At 47.2% G+C, this 19,101-nt stretch overlaps 1 protein-coding gene across 5 annotated transcripts in view; it reads left to right on the plus strand.

Moving 5' to 3' along the window:
- LOC135265010 (citron rho-interacting kinase) overlaps positions 1-19,101 on the plus strand; it is a 77,554-nt gene that overhangs the window by 49,053 nt on the left and 9,400 nt on the right. For 2 of the 5 annotated variants that reach the window (XM_064354178.1, XM_064354180.1), the window contains exons 25-38: positions 3,223-3,420; positions 4,592-4,785; positions 5,623-5,758; positions 5,988-6,092; positions 6,795-6,935; positions 10,199-10,306; positions 10,659-10,839; positions 11,318-11,485; positions 14,889-15,026; positions 15,665-15,845; positions 16,458-16,546; positions 17,302-17,406; positions 17,756-17,925; positions 18,937-18,981. In XM_064354178.1, the coding sequence (XP_064210248.1) occupies positions 3,223-3,420; positions 4,592-4,785; positions 5,623-5,758; positions 5,988-6,092; positions 6,795-6,935; positions 10,199-10,306; positions 10,659-10,839; positions 11,318-11,485; positions 14,889-15,026; positions 15,665-15,845; positions 16,458-16,546; positions 17,302-17,406; positions 17,756-17,925; positions 18,937-18,981 (1,959 nt within the window). The remainder of the gene's footprint in view (positions 1-3,222; positions 3,421-4,591; positions 4,786-5,622; positions 5,759-5,987; positions 6,093-6,794; positions 6,936-10,198; positions 10,307-10,658; positions 10,840-11,317; positions 11,486-14,888; positions 15,027-15,664; positions 15,846-16,457; positions 16,547-17,301; positions 17,407-17,755; positions 17,926-18,936; positions 18,982-19,101) is intronic. The other 3 variants (XM_064354181.1, XM_064354183.1, XM_064354182.1) reach the window with 2 other exon arrangements.

Raw genomic sequence — 19,101 nt, forward strand, 5'->3', positions numbered from 1 at the left:
ATCACTCCACATTCCATGGATTTTGGGTGATTGGACGGGCGAAAGTGACCCAGAATATCCCCCTGGTTTGCGTTCCCGTGCGAGGGCCGGTAGCTATCGCATTTTGAGAATTACATATCCTCTTAAGTCCGTTTGTCTGAATCACTGCCTGGACGCGGCTCAGTTGTCCAGTAACATGGAGCTGTTTCATCTCCGCTCCCTGCCCCACTTTCAGCTCACTCCCACTCGCAAGCTGCTGTGAAAGTGCGTTCGCAGCACTGCTGATGCCCAACCTCCGGGCCGGGCAGCCATTCGCGATGCAATGAACAGACTGAGAGATTTGTCAGCATTTTATTCTCTTATTTATCACCCATCTTGTGCACTCAGGCTTTTGTAGTCGTTGTCATTTTTTGTTTTGTTCCATGGTTGTTATTTTTAGCTTCTTTGAACTTTATTTGCTGTAATCCCCAACCAAAGCAATTGTTTGTTAGCACCAGTTTCACTGTACCCTCCTGAACCTGGGTCTGCTTCACAGTTAAAATTTTATGCACACCCACAGTTCAGTGCACTGCTGGTGCTGCACTAATGTTTCCCCATTAGTACAGCTGTGAAAGACTATGAGCCGGCATGGTGTATGTGAGTACAGTACTGTGTGACTGAGGATGAGGGAGGAAATTGGACAGCTTATTGCTGACCTGAGCGAGCTTCTGGCAGTCCAGGATACAGTCCCTCTGGGAGCTTTCGAAAGGGCTGCTGATTGCTGGACAGAAAATAAACAGTCCTCCCTTCACCCCACATACACACACACACACACACACACACACACACACACACATAAACACATACACACACTGTCTCACACACACACACATGCATAAAGACAATACACACACACACACGCACACACACACACACACACATACACATACACACACAAGCATACACACACACACATAAACACATACACACACACACACACACATAAACACAATACACACACACACACACACACACACACACATAAACACATACACACACGCACATGCATAAACACAATACACACACACGCACACACAAGCATACACACACAAACACACACACACATAAACACACCCACACTCACATTTCACTGCCATCCCTGTGCAGCTGCTCTCCTGCTGATGGCTAGTGCTCTCGTCTGTGCCGATATGTCCGCCCATTGTCACTGAGAATGATATGAAGGGTTTGGATTTTGCAGGCAGTCTGATATCACTGTCTCTCTAAAAACGGGTCTTTTTAAACCGTGCCGTTAACGGGTGAAATGCGCAGGGCAGAGCGGCTCAATGAGGGAGCCGCTGCTCTGTTTAGGGATTGCGCTTCCTGCCCTCTGTAGCTCTGGAGCCGCTCCCTGGTTCCGGTCCTCTGTCTGGTCGCTCACAATCCGTGGCACAGGCCAACATTCACACTCACCCGGAGAGCTCGGACACCTGTACACAGGGCTGGCTGGCAGCCTTCAGTGTTTATGTGTGTAGCAAATGTCATTACGCAGGGTGACTAACAGCATCGGCTGTTCACCGAAACCGTTTCAGTTGAGCCCAGTTGAGCCTTGCTCAAGGGTGCACTGTTCCCAGAAGGCTCTGCCAAGGCTTTTAAATCCAAAGCACATCTGAGAAATTTCTGTTCATTTAACTTTCATTGAATTACTTTGCTGGAAGTTGAGTCGGATGATTTTTTATGTGTCCCGTTTGCAAACCCAAAAGTAAAGTCCAACGCGCTTCAGCCAAGTTTCCAATGAAAAGGTAGTTTTTAGGTGCTCGACAGTAGAGGACAATATATACATGTAAGCAAGGCTTTTTACCTGGGCACTTCAAATAAACTACCCGAAGTAAGACATTTATTGCAGGGGGGTGACTGACGTTTCGACAAGCATCTTCCTCAGAGTCCACAACCTCAGAGTCCCGTTTGCAAACCTTTGGTATGGAACTGCTGTAGAGACAGCTATAGCATGGAACCATTTAGGCCAATGCTGGTGTACAGATGGCCTGTTGATACCAGTTCCACAGACAAGATGGGTCTTTTGGATGAAATTCAGAAGCAGAGAAATAGCAATGGGGAAAAGCCTGCATATGTATTGGCATTCAAGGATGTACTCCAGTTGAAATACAAGAGGAAGTCATTTGCCTGTGGAAATAGACGAATTATGATTACAGATTCGCGTTTGCTTGACTGAGCTCAATATCCTTTACACTGTGGGATGATATGGAGTGTTCAGGAAGATTTGTTGAGTGTTAAGTGGCATTTGTAAAGCTTCATTCTTTGCAATCAATCAAGCGCTCTCATAGCATGCCGCAGTATCCTGCCTTTCAAGGGAAATTCATGGGAGTTTATGGAACAGGAACAGACTTGGTTTACAGTTAAGCCAGTCAATAAATGTGTGGCCATGTTTGATACGTATGTTGCCAGTATGCCAGATAAACATAACGTGTGTGTGTGTGTGTGTGTGTGTGAGAGTGAGAGAGAGTGTGGAAGATTTGGATTTGATATGCTTTAGAGCTTTTCATTTTTTAAATCCTTGCCCATAATCCCCTTCCTCTAAATAACAGCTTGTGACTTCAAAAGAACACTGGGCACATGATAGAATTTGAGCGTTCCCTTGCTCGATAAGGGAGAAATAGTCAGAACAGGCCAAATTAGGGCCATGTACAAGGCCTAAGGACCTTGTTTTGAAGTATGTTTTCTTCACTGTTCACTGCCTGAGGCTGTTTAGACCAATGAGACAGCGATCATGTGCTGTGGGATAGATGGTATAGTGAGAACTGATGACGCTACAGTGCCAAAGACATTAGCATGCTTGGTCTAGATGCTATCTGTGTGCAGTAAATCTTGTGCTGGGACATACGTTGGAGAGGTTAACACATCATAAACATTTAAAACAGACGTGGGAGGAAAGCATGTTCGAAGTCAACCTCTGAAAATTGTGTTACTGAATGGTTGGAGAGTAAACGTTATGCAGAAGCTGCGATGTGTGTTCTTGTACACAGGGACGGGTCTAGAGATTAGATTGAGGGACCCTTGTCCCACACACGCACCATCAATACTCATTGGCCCCATGGACCTGCTAGTGCCCGGGAAAGCTTTTTGTGTTATACCCCCTTAGCTCCTGCTTGTGCAGAAGATCAGTGGTCATTCTGACAGGACCAGAATGCCCTGTGTTGGAGTTTCGCTGCGTTATTAACTTCGTGCTCCGCTCGCTGACCCCCCCAGGTGATCACTGACCTGGAGGAGCAGCTGACCCAGCTGACCCAGGAGAACGCCGAGCTGAACCGGCAGAACTTCTACCTGTCCAAGCAGCTGGACGAGGCCTCGGACGAGAGCGAGGACCGGCTGCAGCTGCGGCAGGACGTGGACCGGCTGCGCAGGGAGGTGGCCGACCGCGAGATGCACCTCAACAACCAGAAGCAGGTGAGGGAAGCGCCGGACCGCACGCGCTCATTACAGACCAAACTGCGGTCCAGAGACGGCGGGTAGCAGCGTCCCATCAAGCCAGAACAGGTGAAGAAAACCCCGCAGGCACAATGAGCAACAAGAGCGAGTGTGAGACACGTCGTCATGGACACACACACACACACCCCGCCAACGTGCAACAGTCTGCAAACAGAGGGTGTTACACGCAGAGACAGCGATGTTGAATGTAATATACGACTCTCCCTGTGCAGCCCGGGTTCAGTTCCCCACGGTGGTACTTTGTGTACTGCGAACCCCCCTCTATCCGTTTCCCTCTCTGCTTCCCCCCTGTCTGAATAAAGGGGGGGAAAAAAACAGCACAGAGAGAGAGGCTGGAGTGTTTTTGATGAAATAGCGGCAGAGATGTTGAGGTGTGTTTGTGCAGCGTGAGGACTGCGAGCGGAGAGGCAGCGGTCCTGTGGGAGGGAGAGCGCCCGTGGGCGGCGGTGGGGTGCGCAGTCTCCCTGTCCTCACAGTTGCATAACGGGGGCGGGTGCGAGGGGGGGGGGTGTAAGCCGGAGAGCTGGGATGCAGACGAGGGTGTGGGAGAGATGTGTCATCATCCTCACCCTCAGGTTGTTTCACCCTGGAGTGTGTGCGGCCTTCGCAGGTACTGCTGCTATATTTGGAGGGGCCCGGCGTCTCTCCGCTCGCTCCCCGTCTCCCGGCTCAGGCTGCCCGCCGGCCAGCAGGAAGCAGCTCTAAACCGCGCGCAGCCTGTTCTCACGATTCACATCGGTCAAAAAGTTTCTGAGAAAGCAGGGAATTATGAGTTTTTAAAATGTGCTCTCATGACCGGGTAATTCAAAATATACATATTTATTTTTGCTGGGAGCAAATTTTGGAGCGGTTAAAGTTCACCTCTTTATGTTTTTGACTTCTGTTAACCATATGCTCAAAGTCTCAAAATGACTGTGTGCCAAGTAATAGCCCCTACCACATCCCTGTTTATGTTACAAGCTAGCTCTTATTACCACTGATATGTCACATTTATCTTTATTTGAGTGGAGCAGTTGTAATAAGCTCAGGGAGTATCAGATACAGTGTGTGTATCGCTGTTCCAGATTAGAGTAGTGCATTCCGGCTGAGATGAGTTTGTGTTGAGCCCCTGTTCTGCTCCTCTGCTCAGAACATTGAGACCCTGAAGACCACCTGCACCATGCTGGAGGAGCAGGTGCTGGAGCTGGAGACGCTGAATGACGAGCTGCTGGAGAAGGAGCGGCAGTGGGAGGCCTGGAGGGGCACCCTGGAGGATGAGAAGGGCCAGGCCGAGAAGAGGACCCGCGACATGCAGAGACTGCTGGACAATGAGAAGCAGAACCGGTAATGTACATGCGTACACGCACACACACGCACGCACACTCACACATGCATACACACACACACACACACACACAATACACGCACAAACACACCAACACACACACACACATACACGCAACACACAAAACACACATACATGCACATGATACACACACGCACACAAACACACACACACACACACACCACACACAAAACACACGCACATACACACACATACAAATACACGTCACACACATCCCAATACACACACTACACGCACATCCAACATGCAAGGTATAGTGCCCTAAAAATACCTAAGCCATTGCATCTACACACCTGCACCCCTATGACCAACAAAGCACCAGCAGTAGAGGCAGCAACTCAACTTACGCTTTGCTTCTGGGTGGTGCAGTGGCGGTGTTGTATCTTTGTGTTTATGTGGAGTCATAAGCCAGTCATATGAGCTGTGAGATCTTCTTTGGGTTTCTTTGTGGTGTAGCTTGTGGTTTGCTTTGTGGTTTAGGTGTTTGTGAAGATCCTTTTTGTTTGGTAAACTCTGTGGGTTTTCTTTTGTTTTAGTTTGTGTTTTAGTTTATTTATTCTAATAAATGTCTGGGTAGACTCACACGTGCACACACACACACACACACACACACATACATTCTCTGACCCAGCAGAGACACTGAAAAGTTCAGTATGTGATTTACACGTCCATGACCTTCCCAAGACATAAAGCACCCAGGGTCCGCATTAACAGATTTCTGTACTACGTGTTAGAGCAGAACGGACAGATACTGGTCTCTCAGCAGACCAGCTGTAAGAATGCAGGCAGAATCCTAATGACTGTCCTGTGTGCAGGCTACGCGCGGACCAGCGCAGTACCGAGTCCCGCCAGGCGGTGGAGCTGGCCGTGAAGGAGCACAAGGCGGAGATCATGGCCCTGCAGCAGTCCCTGAAGGAGCAGAAGCTGAAGGCCGAGAGCCTGTCTGACACGGTGGGTCTGCCCTCCTGCTTGTCCGTGCGCTTTTGTCTGTCTCTCTGTCCGTCTTATATTTCTTACTGCCCGCCTGTCCTACCGTCTGTCCGTCTGCCTTCGTCTCTGCCGGTCCGTCTGTCCGCCCTCTCCACCCGCCTCTCTTTCTGTCAGTCTGCTCTTCTGTCCGTCTGTCTGTCCGTCGGTCAGCTGGTCAGCCGAGCGCTCTGTAACGTGTTCCCTCCCTCAGCTGAACGACCTGGAGAAGAAGCACGCCATGCTGGAGATGAACGCGCGCAGCCTGCAGCAGAAGCTGGAGTCGGAGCGCGAGCTGAAGCAGAGGCTGCTGGACGAGGTAGGGCGGGGCGGGGCGAGGTGTCCGTCAAACCTTAACGACCCCAATCCACCGCTGAGAGTTCACGCTCGCTGTGAGCCAGCGCTGGGCCTGCCTTAGCCTCCAAGATTTCACTCACCTCATTTAGGTATTCAGTGGTCATACAGTTTGTCGCTAGCTAGTAGTCTGTCCATCACCTGCACAGACATAATGGAAGATATTCCTGGTAAGAGGTTCTGACACATTTTTTTATTTCAAGACCCTTAAATGACCCTTTTTTTACTGAAAGTCCCCATCCTCGATAAAACTGGTTAACTTCTGAAACCTTTGCCCAGCAACTACAAAGGCTGTAATGTGGTGGCTATGTAAACCTTGCATGCTAGTACACTTGTACATGAATATTTAATATTTTCATTGATCGCAGTATTACTTGTACATGAATATTTAATATTTGCACTGATCACAGTGTTACTACATTTGAGCAAATAGACCCTTCATATTGTCTGAAAGTATTAAATATTTAACTAATGGAATAAAGGTTTATGTAAGGGAAAATAGGTTGCATTTGCATTTTCATTGCTGAGGTCCATCTGGTAGCCCATTTTGGGAAGCCCTGTTCTATGTGATGTGGAAAGCTGTGAAGGCACCAGGAGACGTCCCTCAGGGTGAAACCTCTGGGGAATGTCTCCCTCTGGTGGCCCACCTGTGCTTTACCCCCCACAGCAAGGCAAGCTGCAGCAGCAGATGGACCTGCAGAAGACGCACATCTTCCGCCTGACGCAGGGCCTGCAGGACGCCCTGGACCAGACCGACCTGCTGAAGACCGAGCGCACCGATCTGGAGTACCAGCTGGAGAACATCCAGGTGGCCTAACCCCCCCCCCCCCCCCGCCTCCACTGAACACCATGGTCCCACGCGAGGGCCATTCTCCATACATGCTTTCACACCCAAGCGAGCCCCTAGCAAAACACTGCATAAGCAGCTCCTTCACATTTAGATAGACAGTATAAATCTATAAGTGCTATTATATTTGTGAGTTTTACCTTCATTTGGATAGCACTTTGAGTGCCCCTCATGAAAAACGCTATATTAACAGTTTATTTATCATATTTAATGAAGCCGTCCACTATCTAGGTCATAAGTAAATGGCAGGTTTTATCGGTTCTAGGACAGAGATGGCTTGATTTCCTGTGCTGGCGACGGTTCCTTTTATTTCCTTTCTTATGCCAAGTTCTAGTGTCGTATTAGTGCATTTACAGTAGTCTTGTTTTCCTCTGTCCAGTCCACTTCATGCTGGTAGTATTGCACTGTGCCTCTTTAAAGCACACAGTGCAGCTAAAAGGCTGTAAAGGTTAGTAAACACAACATGAGGAGCGACTGTAGCTGGCAGTCCTCAAGTTAACTTGGCAAGGCATGCTGGGTTTATATTTAGCCTTTGGCGGTTCTGCTTTTGAACAGATTTTTTAATAATGGGAATAGCGAAAGGCACAGCAGAAGCGCCTCCCCCCTCTCCAGCCTTTATTAAAAAGCCACTCGCAGCAGGGCAGGCTGTGGTGAAAGGAAGCATTGGCCTCTCACTTTCTGACCAAACATGTCTTGTCAGTTCCTTTAGTCAGTGGTCATGCTCAGTTACCAGCTGTAATTGTGGACTTGTCTCGGTATTTTAAGCTTGCTGCTTTAGACAAAAACTGCAATGTACTGTGCTGTACAGTAAACCCTTTCATTCTTTCACTACCGCAGTACAGCTATGCCAACTGATTTCCGCAAACTCTGATTCCATAAGCCCAATGTTGTCCTTTTACGTCATTTTGAATGTTCCATTAACCACTGGAATTTAGGAACTGGTAATAGATTATATTGCAAGGCCTTGTTTTTGTGGCAAAAATTAACTTTGCTTGCAAAACATTGCTTGTAGCTTATTTCGTCCCGCTTTTGTTACAAGTGTCATAATTAAATTATGAACGCCATACATGTTTTGTGTTGTTACAGTGAGTTGGCACATTATGACTAAAATAGATATTTTTATCAGAACGCAAATTAATTAGTGTAAGATGCAGAAATGTCCTACGTTCCAAAAATGCAGCATTCCAGCTCAACCACTGCCATTCATGCTCACATGCTGACAAAAAATACCAAAAAATCAAAAGGTGCTCAGCTGCACAACCTAAAAGGTACAAAAATATTTTGCTTGTGTACCTGAGTGCCTTTTGGTTTATGCCATTTTTGTGGACAAGTGAGAATTAATAAGCAAATGCATTTCTGGTGAAGACTGACGTGTTTTTGCCGTATGTGGTTAGTGCTCTTACCTTTTTCCATTGCTGGCTCCTCGTACCGGGGGCACAGTTTGATCCAGCGCATTGAGTGTAAGGACGCTTCTCTAAACCAGATTCCACAGGATGAACAATTGAAGAAACGTCCTCATTTTATCTTGAGTTATGAACAGCGTTCCAGGTTGAATGCATATGGGATGGGTTATCTGTCAACTGATGTCTTGACTTAAGGGCTGCTCAGTTGCAGAGGAATTCTGAATTTCCTCTCTAAATCCCCCATTAAAAGTTAAATGTGAAGTTATTTCTCTGTGCTGCCAAGACCTGTTTTTGGATGGCAGGGTTATTTGACTCAATGCCGCGCTCTGTCTGGCACATAAACCTTTCACTATTTTAGTGTGTGCTGTACCTTAGAAGTGATAACTTGCTTCTCAATATTTAGGCACAGTAATGTACTATATATTCAGTGTTGCATTTGAATTTTTAGCCTATATGACCAAAAGTATCTGGACACTTCCTGGTCTGGGGGTGTTTTTCATGGTTTGGGCTCGGTCCCTTAGTTCCAGTGTTGTCCAATTTTAATGCTATAGCATATAATCACATTCTAGATGATTCTGTGCTTCCCCAACAGTTTAAGGAAAGCTCTTTCCTGCTCCTTTCATTCAGTATGACAATGCCCCTGGGCACACAGTGAGGTCCATATAGAACGGTGTGGAAGAACTTGACTGGCCTGCACAGAGCCCTGACCTCAACCCCATCTAACACCTTTGGGATCAGCTGGAAAGCCAACTGCGAGCCAGGCCTAATCACACAATCGCTAATCCCTGCAGCAATGCTGCAACATCTAGTATAAAGCCTTCCCAGAAGAGTGGAGGTTGTTATAGCAGCAAAGGCTTGACCAACTTTATATTAATGCCCATAATTTTGGATGAGATGTTGAATGTCAGGTGTCCACGTACTTTTGGCCATGTAGTGTATCTAGAACATATCTCTGAGAAAAACTATCTGGCAATTATGCTCCAATGCTTTCTCTCAAATGCTTTCGAAAGAAATACTACATCAGCTGTGTGTCTTTGTGAAGATCAAAGTCCTTTTGAATCAAAATGAAAATGTAAAGACTGTTTGTTGTCATGCAGTGCTAGACCCATCACATTGTGCTCTCTTGAAATAACAAAATTAGACCAATAATAGGACTATGCATTATTTATGTGACATCTTAGATTAGCATATAAATACCACATAAATGTTTGTACATGCATAACTAATTGGACGCTGCAAAGATATGAATAAATTAACTGCAGTGCCATTTTCGGTAACTACATGTAATCAACCAGAAGAGTTGTTTCCTGTTGCTCTTCTGCAGTCCGATGTTCAGGCAGAACTGTCATGTTGCGTGACACGGATGTAATCGCAGTGGAGAAAGGGGCATGGAAGCAGCTGCCGCTTACTGTTTAAAAGGGGTCTGATTGTTTTGGCAGAAGCTCAGATTTAATTTGCTGTGTGGTACGAAGACATGCCAACATCACTTTTGCATGTCCATGTTGTCCTTGGCTGGTATTACATTTTTCAGACTGTTTTCCATTACGTGAGTGCCTAAGTGGTTTGTCAAAGCTTGAAGACACGCTTTTGTAAAAGCTTGCGTATCAAAGAAGTCATTGAAGCTTATTTAGGGGGGAGGTTCCTCCCCACCTCCCACCAATTAAAACATTTTAATGAGTCCAAGTACTCATATTCCACATTGGAATACCTTTGGATTCAGAACTGGAATATTCCCTGAACATAATTTTGAACATAATGACATTTCAAAGTGGGTTCCCCATCGCCTTGTAATCACAGATTACACACTGGCTCCCCCTACAGGCCGTGTACTCACATGAGAAAGTAAAGATGGAGGGCACCATATCCCAGCAGACCAAGCTCATCGACTTTCTCCAGGCCAAGATGGACCAACCCTCCAAGAAGAAGAAGGTGAGGGTTTGTTCAGTGACCATATCTTCTCTCGTCGTTACATGTCCGCACTGGAGGACTGCCACCCAGAACCCGGTAGCGTTCATGATGCTCGTCAACAACGTCGACAAATTTCAAATAGGCAGGTCTTAGAGCCCTGTCAGGTGACAGTGTGAAAGAATGTATGAGATGACATCATGACGTCCTTGGGTGAAGCATTCTACCCTGTCAGGCACATGCAAGCTCTGCGTCCTTGATTGAAAGTCGCCGGTCCATCTGGCCTTCCATCTGACGGTATTCCCTATTGGCCAGTTGTTCTGGTTGCTTGGTTACCTTCTCCCCCCCGTGTTGATTGGCCGCTCCTGTGGCGCAGGGCATATTCGGGCGGCGGCGGGAGGACTTGATGAGCGCGGCCCAGGCCCAGGCCCAGCCCCAGGTGCCCATGCAGTACAACGACATGAAGGCGGCGCTGGACAAGGAGCGGGCGCGGTGCTCCGAGCTGGAGGAGGCGCTGCAGAAGATGCGCATCGAGCTGCGCTCCCTGCGGGAGGAGGGTGAGACATGGGCGGGGCTACGTGCCGTCAGTCAAAAGGCCACATGGACCTGAATCATAGAACTATGCTTTCTACAGCTGCTGTGACTGGTTAAAATGTGATGTGATGTCGCTCAAAAAACATTACGACTCCTCCCATTCTGGGGTATATAAGGCTTTGCTCTCCCATCGGAAGGAACCTTTTAAATTTATGCTTTACAACCTTTAGATTTTTTTATTTTTCCCCCGAATAAGTGTATCTGATCCCTTGGCAAAGCTAAAATGCTGCTCTTGTGAAGACGAGTGTTTTCTATTTTCCCCAGCAGTAACGGCTGATGAGCTGTATTGCTGTGCGCTAGACTGAGCACTGGGCTGCTCTATAAGAGTCTAATAAAGAGCAGAGTGAGCCGGTGGGACTGGGGTCATTTTAAACCTGCCAGTGCGCGGGGGAAATAAGTCTCCCATTATCTCTCTCTTCCTCTCCTCTCTCTCCTCTCCAGCGACCCACTTCAAGGCCGTGGAGCACGGCGCTCCCGCCACCCCGGCCACCGCTCGCCAGCAGATCATCATGTCGGCCATCGTCAAGTCCCCCGAGCACCAGCCCAATCCCAGCAGCCTCCTGGCCCCGTCCAACTCCGCCCGCAGGAAGGAAAACGCCACCCCTGAAGGTGCGTCCCTGCAGGCCCGCTCTCTCACGCCGACACACACACGCACACGCACACGCACACGCACACACAGACACACACATGCAGGCACACACATACAGATACATACACACACACATACGCGTACACACAACCCCCAATTCCATCCCACTGGCTGCTACTACAGCAGCTATTCAGGTGCAGGTGGTACTGGTGTTCCTCAGTAGTCTCAGAGCATTTCTGTCTAACAGACTTTATTATTTTATGAAGGATAATCAATCAAAATGTATTTCTATAGCACACTTCATACACAGAGGCAACCCAGTGTGCTTTACATAAATAATAGCAGCGGCGCTGCATGGACGCACCAGCGAAAGAATCCATTTAAAAAAATGCCTTTTGAGATGGGTTTTTATTTCCAGCTTAACCAGAGCTCTCTTTCTGACGTGAATTAAAATACCTTTATTACAGTACATCACACTCTAAAAAAGGCATTTTCATTCAGATCATAAAGAGTGCCTGGGGTCTTTCTTTCTACTTAAGCTGAGAAGACTTTGTACTTATTATTTTTTCTAAATTGTAGCAAAAACCTGGTATGCACATAATTGAGCAGTTTTAAAGGTCTGTTTTGTGTGGAGCCCATGGTGCCAGAATGATTCTTATAAAGGAAACAAATCATGCATGCAGGTCAGTGTGTGCTCCCAAAGTGACTGTATTAACTGCGCCACAAAGCCAACAAAAAACTGACCTTTTCCTTTCCTCAGTAACACTAGAGACGGCCCTGCTGGCTGGGCATATTGAGAGGACTTGGACTCCCTGGCCTGCACTGAATGCTATAAAATGTTTTGTTCTGAAACTGTTATCCTACATTTGGCTGAAAATATGACTAAGATGGCATCCAGATGAAAGCAGTTTTTCATTGCAGTACACCTCAGTAATCCTGAACTCATGGGCTTGCGTAGTTTTATCTTTCCTGGCTTCCCACTGCATCGTATTTGTACCCAGGGTGCACTGCATCGTGTGCCCCTCTGAGTATGCTTTGTGCAATGAGTCCTGCGTCCAGTTGGGTGCACTGTGAGGTTCACTTTTACGTCAGTGGCCTTCCTGCCAGACGACCGCGCGCTAGCTCTCGCACTAGCTCTCGTGCCTCCTTCGTGACTCCTCCTGTCTCTCTCGTGCCTCTCTCGTGACTCCTCCTGTCTCTCTCCCCTCTAACACTCTGCAGAGAGGAGGAGAGTCACCTTTGAAAGTAAGTTTACAGCACCCTGGCAGCAGGAGGCCCGGTTTCCTTTCCCTCACCAGCACCTCCTCTCTCCTCCCCCATTTGGCAGCCGGGCCAATGAGCCGGATTTATGAAGCTCTGCACCAGAAAAAATAAAGACTCTGTAGAAGTGAAAATTATTTGACAGGTTCATTCATTCAGTAATTGAAGCCAGTGAAACCAGAGGTGTCTGGATTCTGCTGTAGTGCCTTATTATAGAGATGTTGGGTTTTCATTTTACCATGGCAGTCTGATGGACAGATATGTATATATCACTGTACCTGTCAAGGCCGTATGGAGTTTGCAGTTGTGCCTTACGCACTTTTGGCCAATATATGCCAATATGTAATGGCACGATGTCCTAATTTTATTATGACAATTTTATTATGAAATAAGCTACAAGTAATGTTTTGGTGTTCTGATCAAAACAAATTTTTGCCACAGGCTAAAACCCTAGGAGAGATTTCTGTTTTATTTTACTCATGTTGAGCAAGCTAGCTAGAACGTGACTTCTCGTTTTTTTAACTTTTCATTCAATTTAACTGTTTCTCTGTGCATCTCACAATGCTGCCAACAGCTGTGTAAATATGATCGATAAACAACACACACGTCAGACACCGTAAGACGATTATCTAAAAGAAACAGGAGTCATTATTTTGTTGTGGTTCAAGTCTGGGTCATCGCCTGTTGTAATCTCTTTCTTTTTTGGAATATCTGTGTTTATTAGTCGCGGTGTATTTTTTTCTGCAATTTGGCTTTTTCTGTGGATAAAAAAAATGCTGAATCCTGTGTTAACCGGAGCACTGCATCTTAAGTAATTTCATGTTTACGCAAAGGTTTTGTTGCATTTTCTTCATCCAGTCTAACTCGTTTCTTCATTCACGTTCACAGAATCTAGATTTTATTGACCTCCTCCTGTCTTAGGTGTTTTTTCATTAGATAAGAGCAGCACTGGGGGGGTCGGTTCCATTTTATCTCAGCCAATTCTGGAAATGGACTGGCAATTTAATGAGTTGAGAAATTACCATAATGCTCTATGAAGGTTTCAGTTCATTTACTGGTTCCTAACCGTAGATAGGACCGGTTGAACAAAACACTTTCCTGCAGTATGTAAATGTGGAGTCTTCGAAATCTTTTTTCTGAGTGCAAGGTTCAGAAAATCTGAAGCAATTGCCTGGAATCATATCCGCAGTCATTCTCCCAAAGACCTCTGCTTGCTGCCGTTCAACCACGGGTCACAGACCATTCCCCGGGGAACTGCTCTCCTTTATTATTTGTTTTCCTTTAATAAGACCTGGGCTTAAACTGAGACATCCCACAAAAGCCAGCACATGCTCCCTGCCTGATGCATCCTGTGCATGAATCTCATCTGCCCCTCCCAAAGGAGAGCGCTGATCCTCAACCAAGATGACAGGATCTCTTTTCGCCTTTTGATTTTCTTTTTGTTCTTTCTCCTTTAGTTCTTCCTCTGTGTGCTGCTGAGAACACCTTGTCTTTGATTATATCCCATTGGTGTATATTTTTTAACTTGTCTTCCTTTGTAAATTGCTGTTCAGGAGTTTCCCAGACAAAGCAGGGATGCTTGTCACCGCAGCTGTAGTGTCAGAAAAAGCACGCTGATACAGAAGTGCGAGCTAACAAAAGCATTAGCAGTCACCTGTGTATTAGACTTCCAAGTGCCTTTGAGTGTCATTCATTACCTGGATAAGAAATGGATGAGAAGGGAAACAGCTCAGGTTTTACAGATAAAGGATATAAATGCCGTGTGTGTGATCCGTTTAATGGTGCGTATACATTGTTTCTGTAAATCCTTTGTGGTTTTGTCTGTCAGAATCGAAAGCTGAGCGTTTTGGTTTGTTTGTTTTTATTTATTTATTATTTTTTACATTTTTACATTGATTTTCAAGTATAGAAGGGAAGTGCGATGGCTTTTTGTGACAGGTGAACTTAGTGTCTGTTTTCTGTGCCTAAAGCTGAAGGTTGCTTGGTTGTGGAATAAGACTCTCTCATTGGCTGCTTGTAGTGTGCGGGCGTAGCCGCTGTGGGTTTGGCTGTTACTATGCCTGCTGTCGGGTGCATAGCTGCCGATGGGGGGAGCCGTTGTGGGCGTGCCCGTTGCCGGGAGTAACACTGCGCTCTCCTGCTGTCCCTATTGGCTGTGTGCAGAGTACGGGCGGCGCGTGAAGGAGAGGATGCACCACAACATCCCGCACCGCTTCACCGTGGGCCTCAACATGCGGGCCAGCAAGTGCGCCGTGTGCCTGGACACCGTGCACTTCGGCCGGCAGGCAGCCACCTGCCTAGGTATGTACCGCCCACCCCGGTCACCTGACCCTGCCGTCTCCCCATCATGTCCTCCTTCCTGTTCACTGTTTTACACCCTTGATGTCCGTTTGATTACAATTTATTTGTTCAATAGAGACTGTGGTTAGTTAGTTATGCAGTATGTATGTAGTTGATTGTAAACCCTTGATAGAAGGATTATGGTGCCTCTGAGAATCTCTGTTGTCCCGTTTTGAGAATTTTGATACAGTATGTGTCTAAAGGTGCTTGAGTATCATCTGCAGCAGGGGTCCTCAATCTTATCCAGAAAGGGCCAGTCTGGGGGAAGGCTTTTGTTCCAACCAAGCAGACTCTGTTGGTTGATTAGTAGAATCTGGTGTGTAACTGCTTGGTTGGCACAAACGCCTGCACCCACACCAGCCCTTTCCGGATAAGACAGAGGACCTCTGATCTACAGCATATTCTCTCAAATCCCACATTTGGTGTTCAGTTGCGTTGAAGGACTGTTCATTGCTCATTGTGCCCTCTTGTTGTTTTGTTGACTCTCTTGTGTTTCGCCCCCCGTGTTGCTCCCCCAGGACTGCAGTGACCACCCCGCCTGAGCGACCCCCCCTCCTCCGTCCCTGTGGCGTTTAACGGTGTTTTCTCTCCTGCTTTAGAATGTCGAGCTTTGTGCCATCCAAAATGCTCCCCCTGCCTTCCAGCCACGTGCGGCCTGCCCGCCGAGCTCGCCTTGCACTTCTCCGAGGCGCTGTGCCGCGACAAGGCCAACTCGCCTGGCCTGCAGGTCAAAGAGGCCAGCGGACACGTGCGCCTGGAGGGCTGGATGAAGCAGCCCAGGTGAGCTCGGGGGCGGGGCCAGGGCCAGGGGAGGGGCCTAACACTGGGGTTTGTTTTGTTCCTATGGGGCCATCGGTGGAAATTAATTGGCTAAGATAGTTTTGCAAAGATCTATAAGAGGAATCGTGTTTTCACAGAGAATTGCTAATGCCTTCCAGGGCATGCAGTATAAACAGAGATCCTTGCGGCTATATTATAATCACTATCCCTTTTCCCCTGCTTTTTTTACTTTGCTGTCATGCGGGCTGTTTGATCATTGGTTCTGGTCATTATACATTTTAAAAAGCAAGTTTGTTAACATTTTTTTAGTTTGATCCTGTAAAATGCTTTTAATGAACACGATGACCAGACAAGATCTCAATGATCAAAATGGTTTTTTGAGATATTAAACACTTTTGGGCACATCAAACAGGATGCGAGTGCCCATTCATGCCTATATTAAGACTATATTTACTGTGAAGATCCTCAGCATTGCTTAAGGTATATTGCCTTAGTGATTTCTAATTTCGTGGCAAGGGAGGCGGGGTTTGAGAAAGGCGGGGCTTGACGAGTGGCCCCTCCCTCCTCGGCGGAGTCCCGGTTGGTCTGACGGCTGCTGTGTGTGTCCTGCAGGAATGGGAAGCGAGGGCAGGGCTGGGAGAGGAAGTACGTGGTGCTGGACGGGACCAAGGTGTCCATCTACGAGACGGAGCCCAGAGAAGGTTCAGCCTCCCCGTCCTGCGCCGTCTCCACCTAAACACACCGAGCGTAGACTGTGCATGACCAACGGCTTCCACTGGCCACGCAGCAAACCCGTTAAAACCTGCTTGTTGCAGCAACCAGTTGTGATCTTAAAGGGGAACATATTTTATTGTATTTTATTGATCCCTCTACTGTTGGAAAGATTTTTTTTTTTTAATTCAAAGCTGTGGTTGATTAGATGTCTCATTTGCTGTGTCCACATCTGAAATGCACATTTTTTACTCTGCTATGCTTCGCCTCCCCATTTTCTACAATCCATTACTCTCTTTTTTTAGTTTTGGTTGTCATCACTTGGGTAGAATTTTTCAGAATGGGAAATGGATATCTATAAAAATTTGCTTGTGGTGAATGTCTACATTTTATTTGGCGCCAGGGACAGTGTACCTGTGGGCATTTTATCGTAAAAAGCTGTGTTTTGGGCGTTTAAAGGGGAATTTAAAGTTCCCTTTTAAATTCACCCCAATGTTTAGAAATGCCAGTCAGTATTAGGGAAGGTTTGGCAGGGCACTCAACATATCTGCACAGAGCAATTGCTCTCCACTTGTGCTGGTTATGTCTCATCTAACTCTGCTCTAGGATTTCACTTTCAGTTAGTCCAGCTGACTGTGGTTCAAAAACATGTTTTCAAATGAATAGGGCCAAGGTGTGCTTTAACAAATATGAGTAGGCGCAGAGGCTCTGCCCCTGTCTGACGGTGGGACTGTGTGCCTCTCAGACTCGGTGAAGCCGCAGGAGGAGTTTGAGCTGTGCTTGCCTGACGGGGAAGTGACTGTGCACGGGGCCGTCGGGGCATCTGAGCTGACCAACACTGCCAAGTCGGGTAAGACCGGGCTGTCCGTCCCCACACTCCTATTCAGGGCCTGCGCGAAGGCCATTCACTCGGTGTTGTTGAGAGTATTGAATTTACACAATACTGAATGTGAGTTTATGTGCATGTCTGTTTGTGAAGTCCTGTTTGCTTATGTGTATGTGTGCCTGGTCATGTTTGCGTGTTCGCTTGTTTTTGTGTTTGTGTGTTAGATTGTCTGTGTTTGTGTATGCACATACTTGTGTCTGTGTGTGCGCAACTGTATACCGTGGCTGTGCGCGCTCGGGGGTGTGCCTGTGTTCACGTGTCTTTGTGCGAGTGTGCCTGTGCGCTGGATCCTCATTGGATGTGTTGTCTGCAGACATCCCCTTCGTGCTGAAGCTGGAGTCGCACCCCCACACCACCTGTTGGCCGGGCCAGTCCATGTACTTCATGGCCCCCAGCTTCCCGGACAAGCAGCGCTGGGTGGCCGTGCTGGAGTCGGTGGTGGCCGGAGGGCGGGGCTCGCGGGAGAAGGCGGAAGCCGACGCTGTGAGTACCGCTGTGTGTCCTCCACCTTCCCAGCAGACCTCAGACTGCAGGCCTTCATCTGGAGAGCCTATCACTGCGGGTTCTTCCTGAAGGGTCACTTTGCTAAAAGGACGTCAGATTGAACACTTTCTTCCTCACCTCCCAGTTCAGCGGGTACTAGAACGTGTAATAAATAGCAAGGAACTCGTCTCGCAGCGGACAAATCTCTGATCCCTATCTCCCTTTCCCCTCTTGGCACTGCCTGAAAGTGCCTTTATTATTTATTGAGTGGTGAAAGGCCAATTTTGACTCTCTGCCACAGTGGTTTTTTTTTTTCCTTTTTCTTTTTAAGAAAAGCTCTCTGAGAATACACTGTTGGCTGCACTGTGTTTATAGTTGTGACATTTCTTCAAGTGATTTACTGTGCATCGGCTTCCTCACTTGATTGTCTCTTGGTCCCAGCATGCACTGAGAGTCTGGCTGTGCTACATCACAGCCTGACAGCACAAAGCTGCCACTGTTCTGATGCACTCAAAAGGCAGACTGCATCTGTAGCACAAACTTTTATAAATATGTTCACACCTTTGTGTGATAGTGTTTTTAAAAAATGATATAAAAATAGACTAACTCCAGTCCACAGGGAGGAGGAGGAGGAGTGCTTTGTGTGTCTCCTATGAGTGGTCATGAGGACCATGTTGATGAGGTCAGGTCAGCAGCCAAGAGATATGACAAGCACATCCCACATTATGTTCACACGAAGATCACATGCCTTACTTCTCTCACCTGTGCGATAATTTCTCCAAACTGTCCAACGTCGAATCATAGAAGAGGGAACTGTGAAAATGTCTTGTTCTTTCAGTGTCTTTCTCTGTGGTGTTAATTGTCTGTTTCTCTCTCTTTCTCTGTCTATCTCTCTGTCTCTCTCTCTATCTCTCTGTTTCCATCTCTGTTCTTCTCCATGATGTTTTGCTGTGCGTGTATGTTTATGTCTTTTCGCTCTCCGTGTCCTTGTTGGTTTTGCTGTGCTCATAGGGCGGTGTCTCCAAAAGACAGATGATTCTTTCCCCTCTGGTTCAGGTAACCACCTGCACGAGGCTGCCTGCTGCTTGGCTCCACCCCCCCTCTAGGGTTGTCACTTTTCCAAAAACCTCTGTGTTTTACACTAATTCACTTGAGGGTCTCATAAAAATAACAATT

This window comes from Anguilla rostrata, chromosome 10, assembly GCF_018555375.3.
Source record: "Anguilla rostrata isolate EN2019 chromosome 10, ASM1855537v3, whole genome shotgun sequence".
In the NCBI taxonomy this organism is placed as follows: domain Eukaryota; kingdom Metazoa; phylum Chordata; class Actinopteri; order Anguilliformes; family Anguillidae; genus Anguilla; species Anguilla rostrata.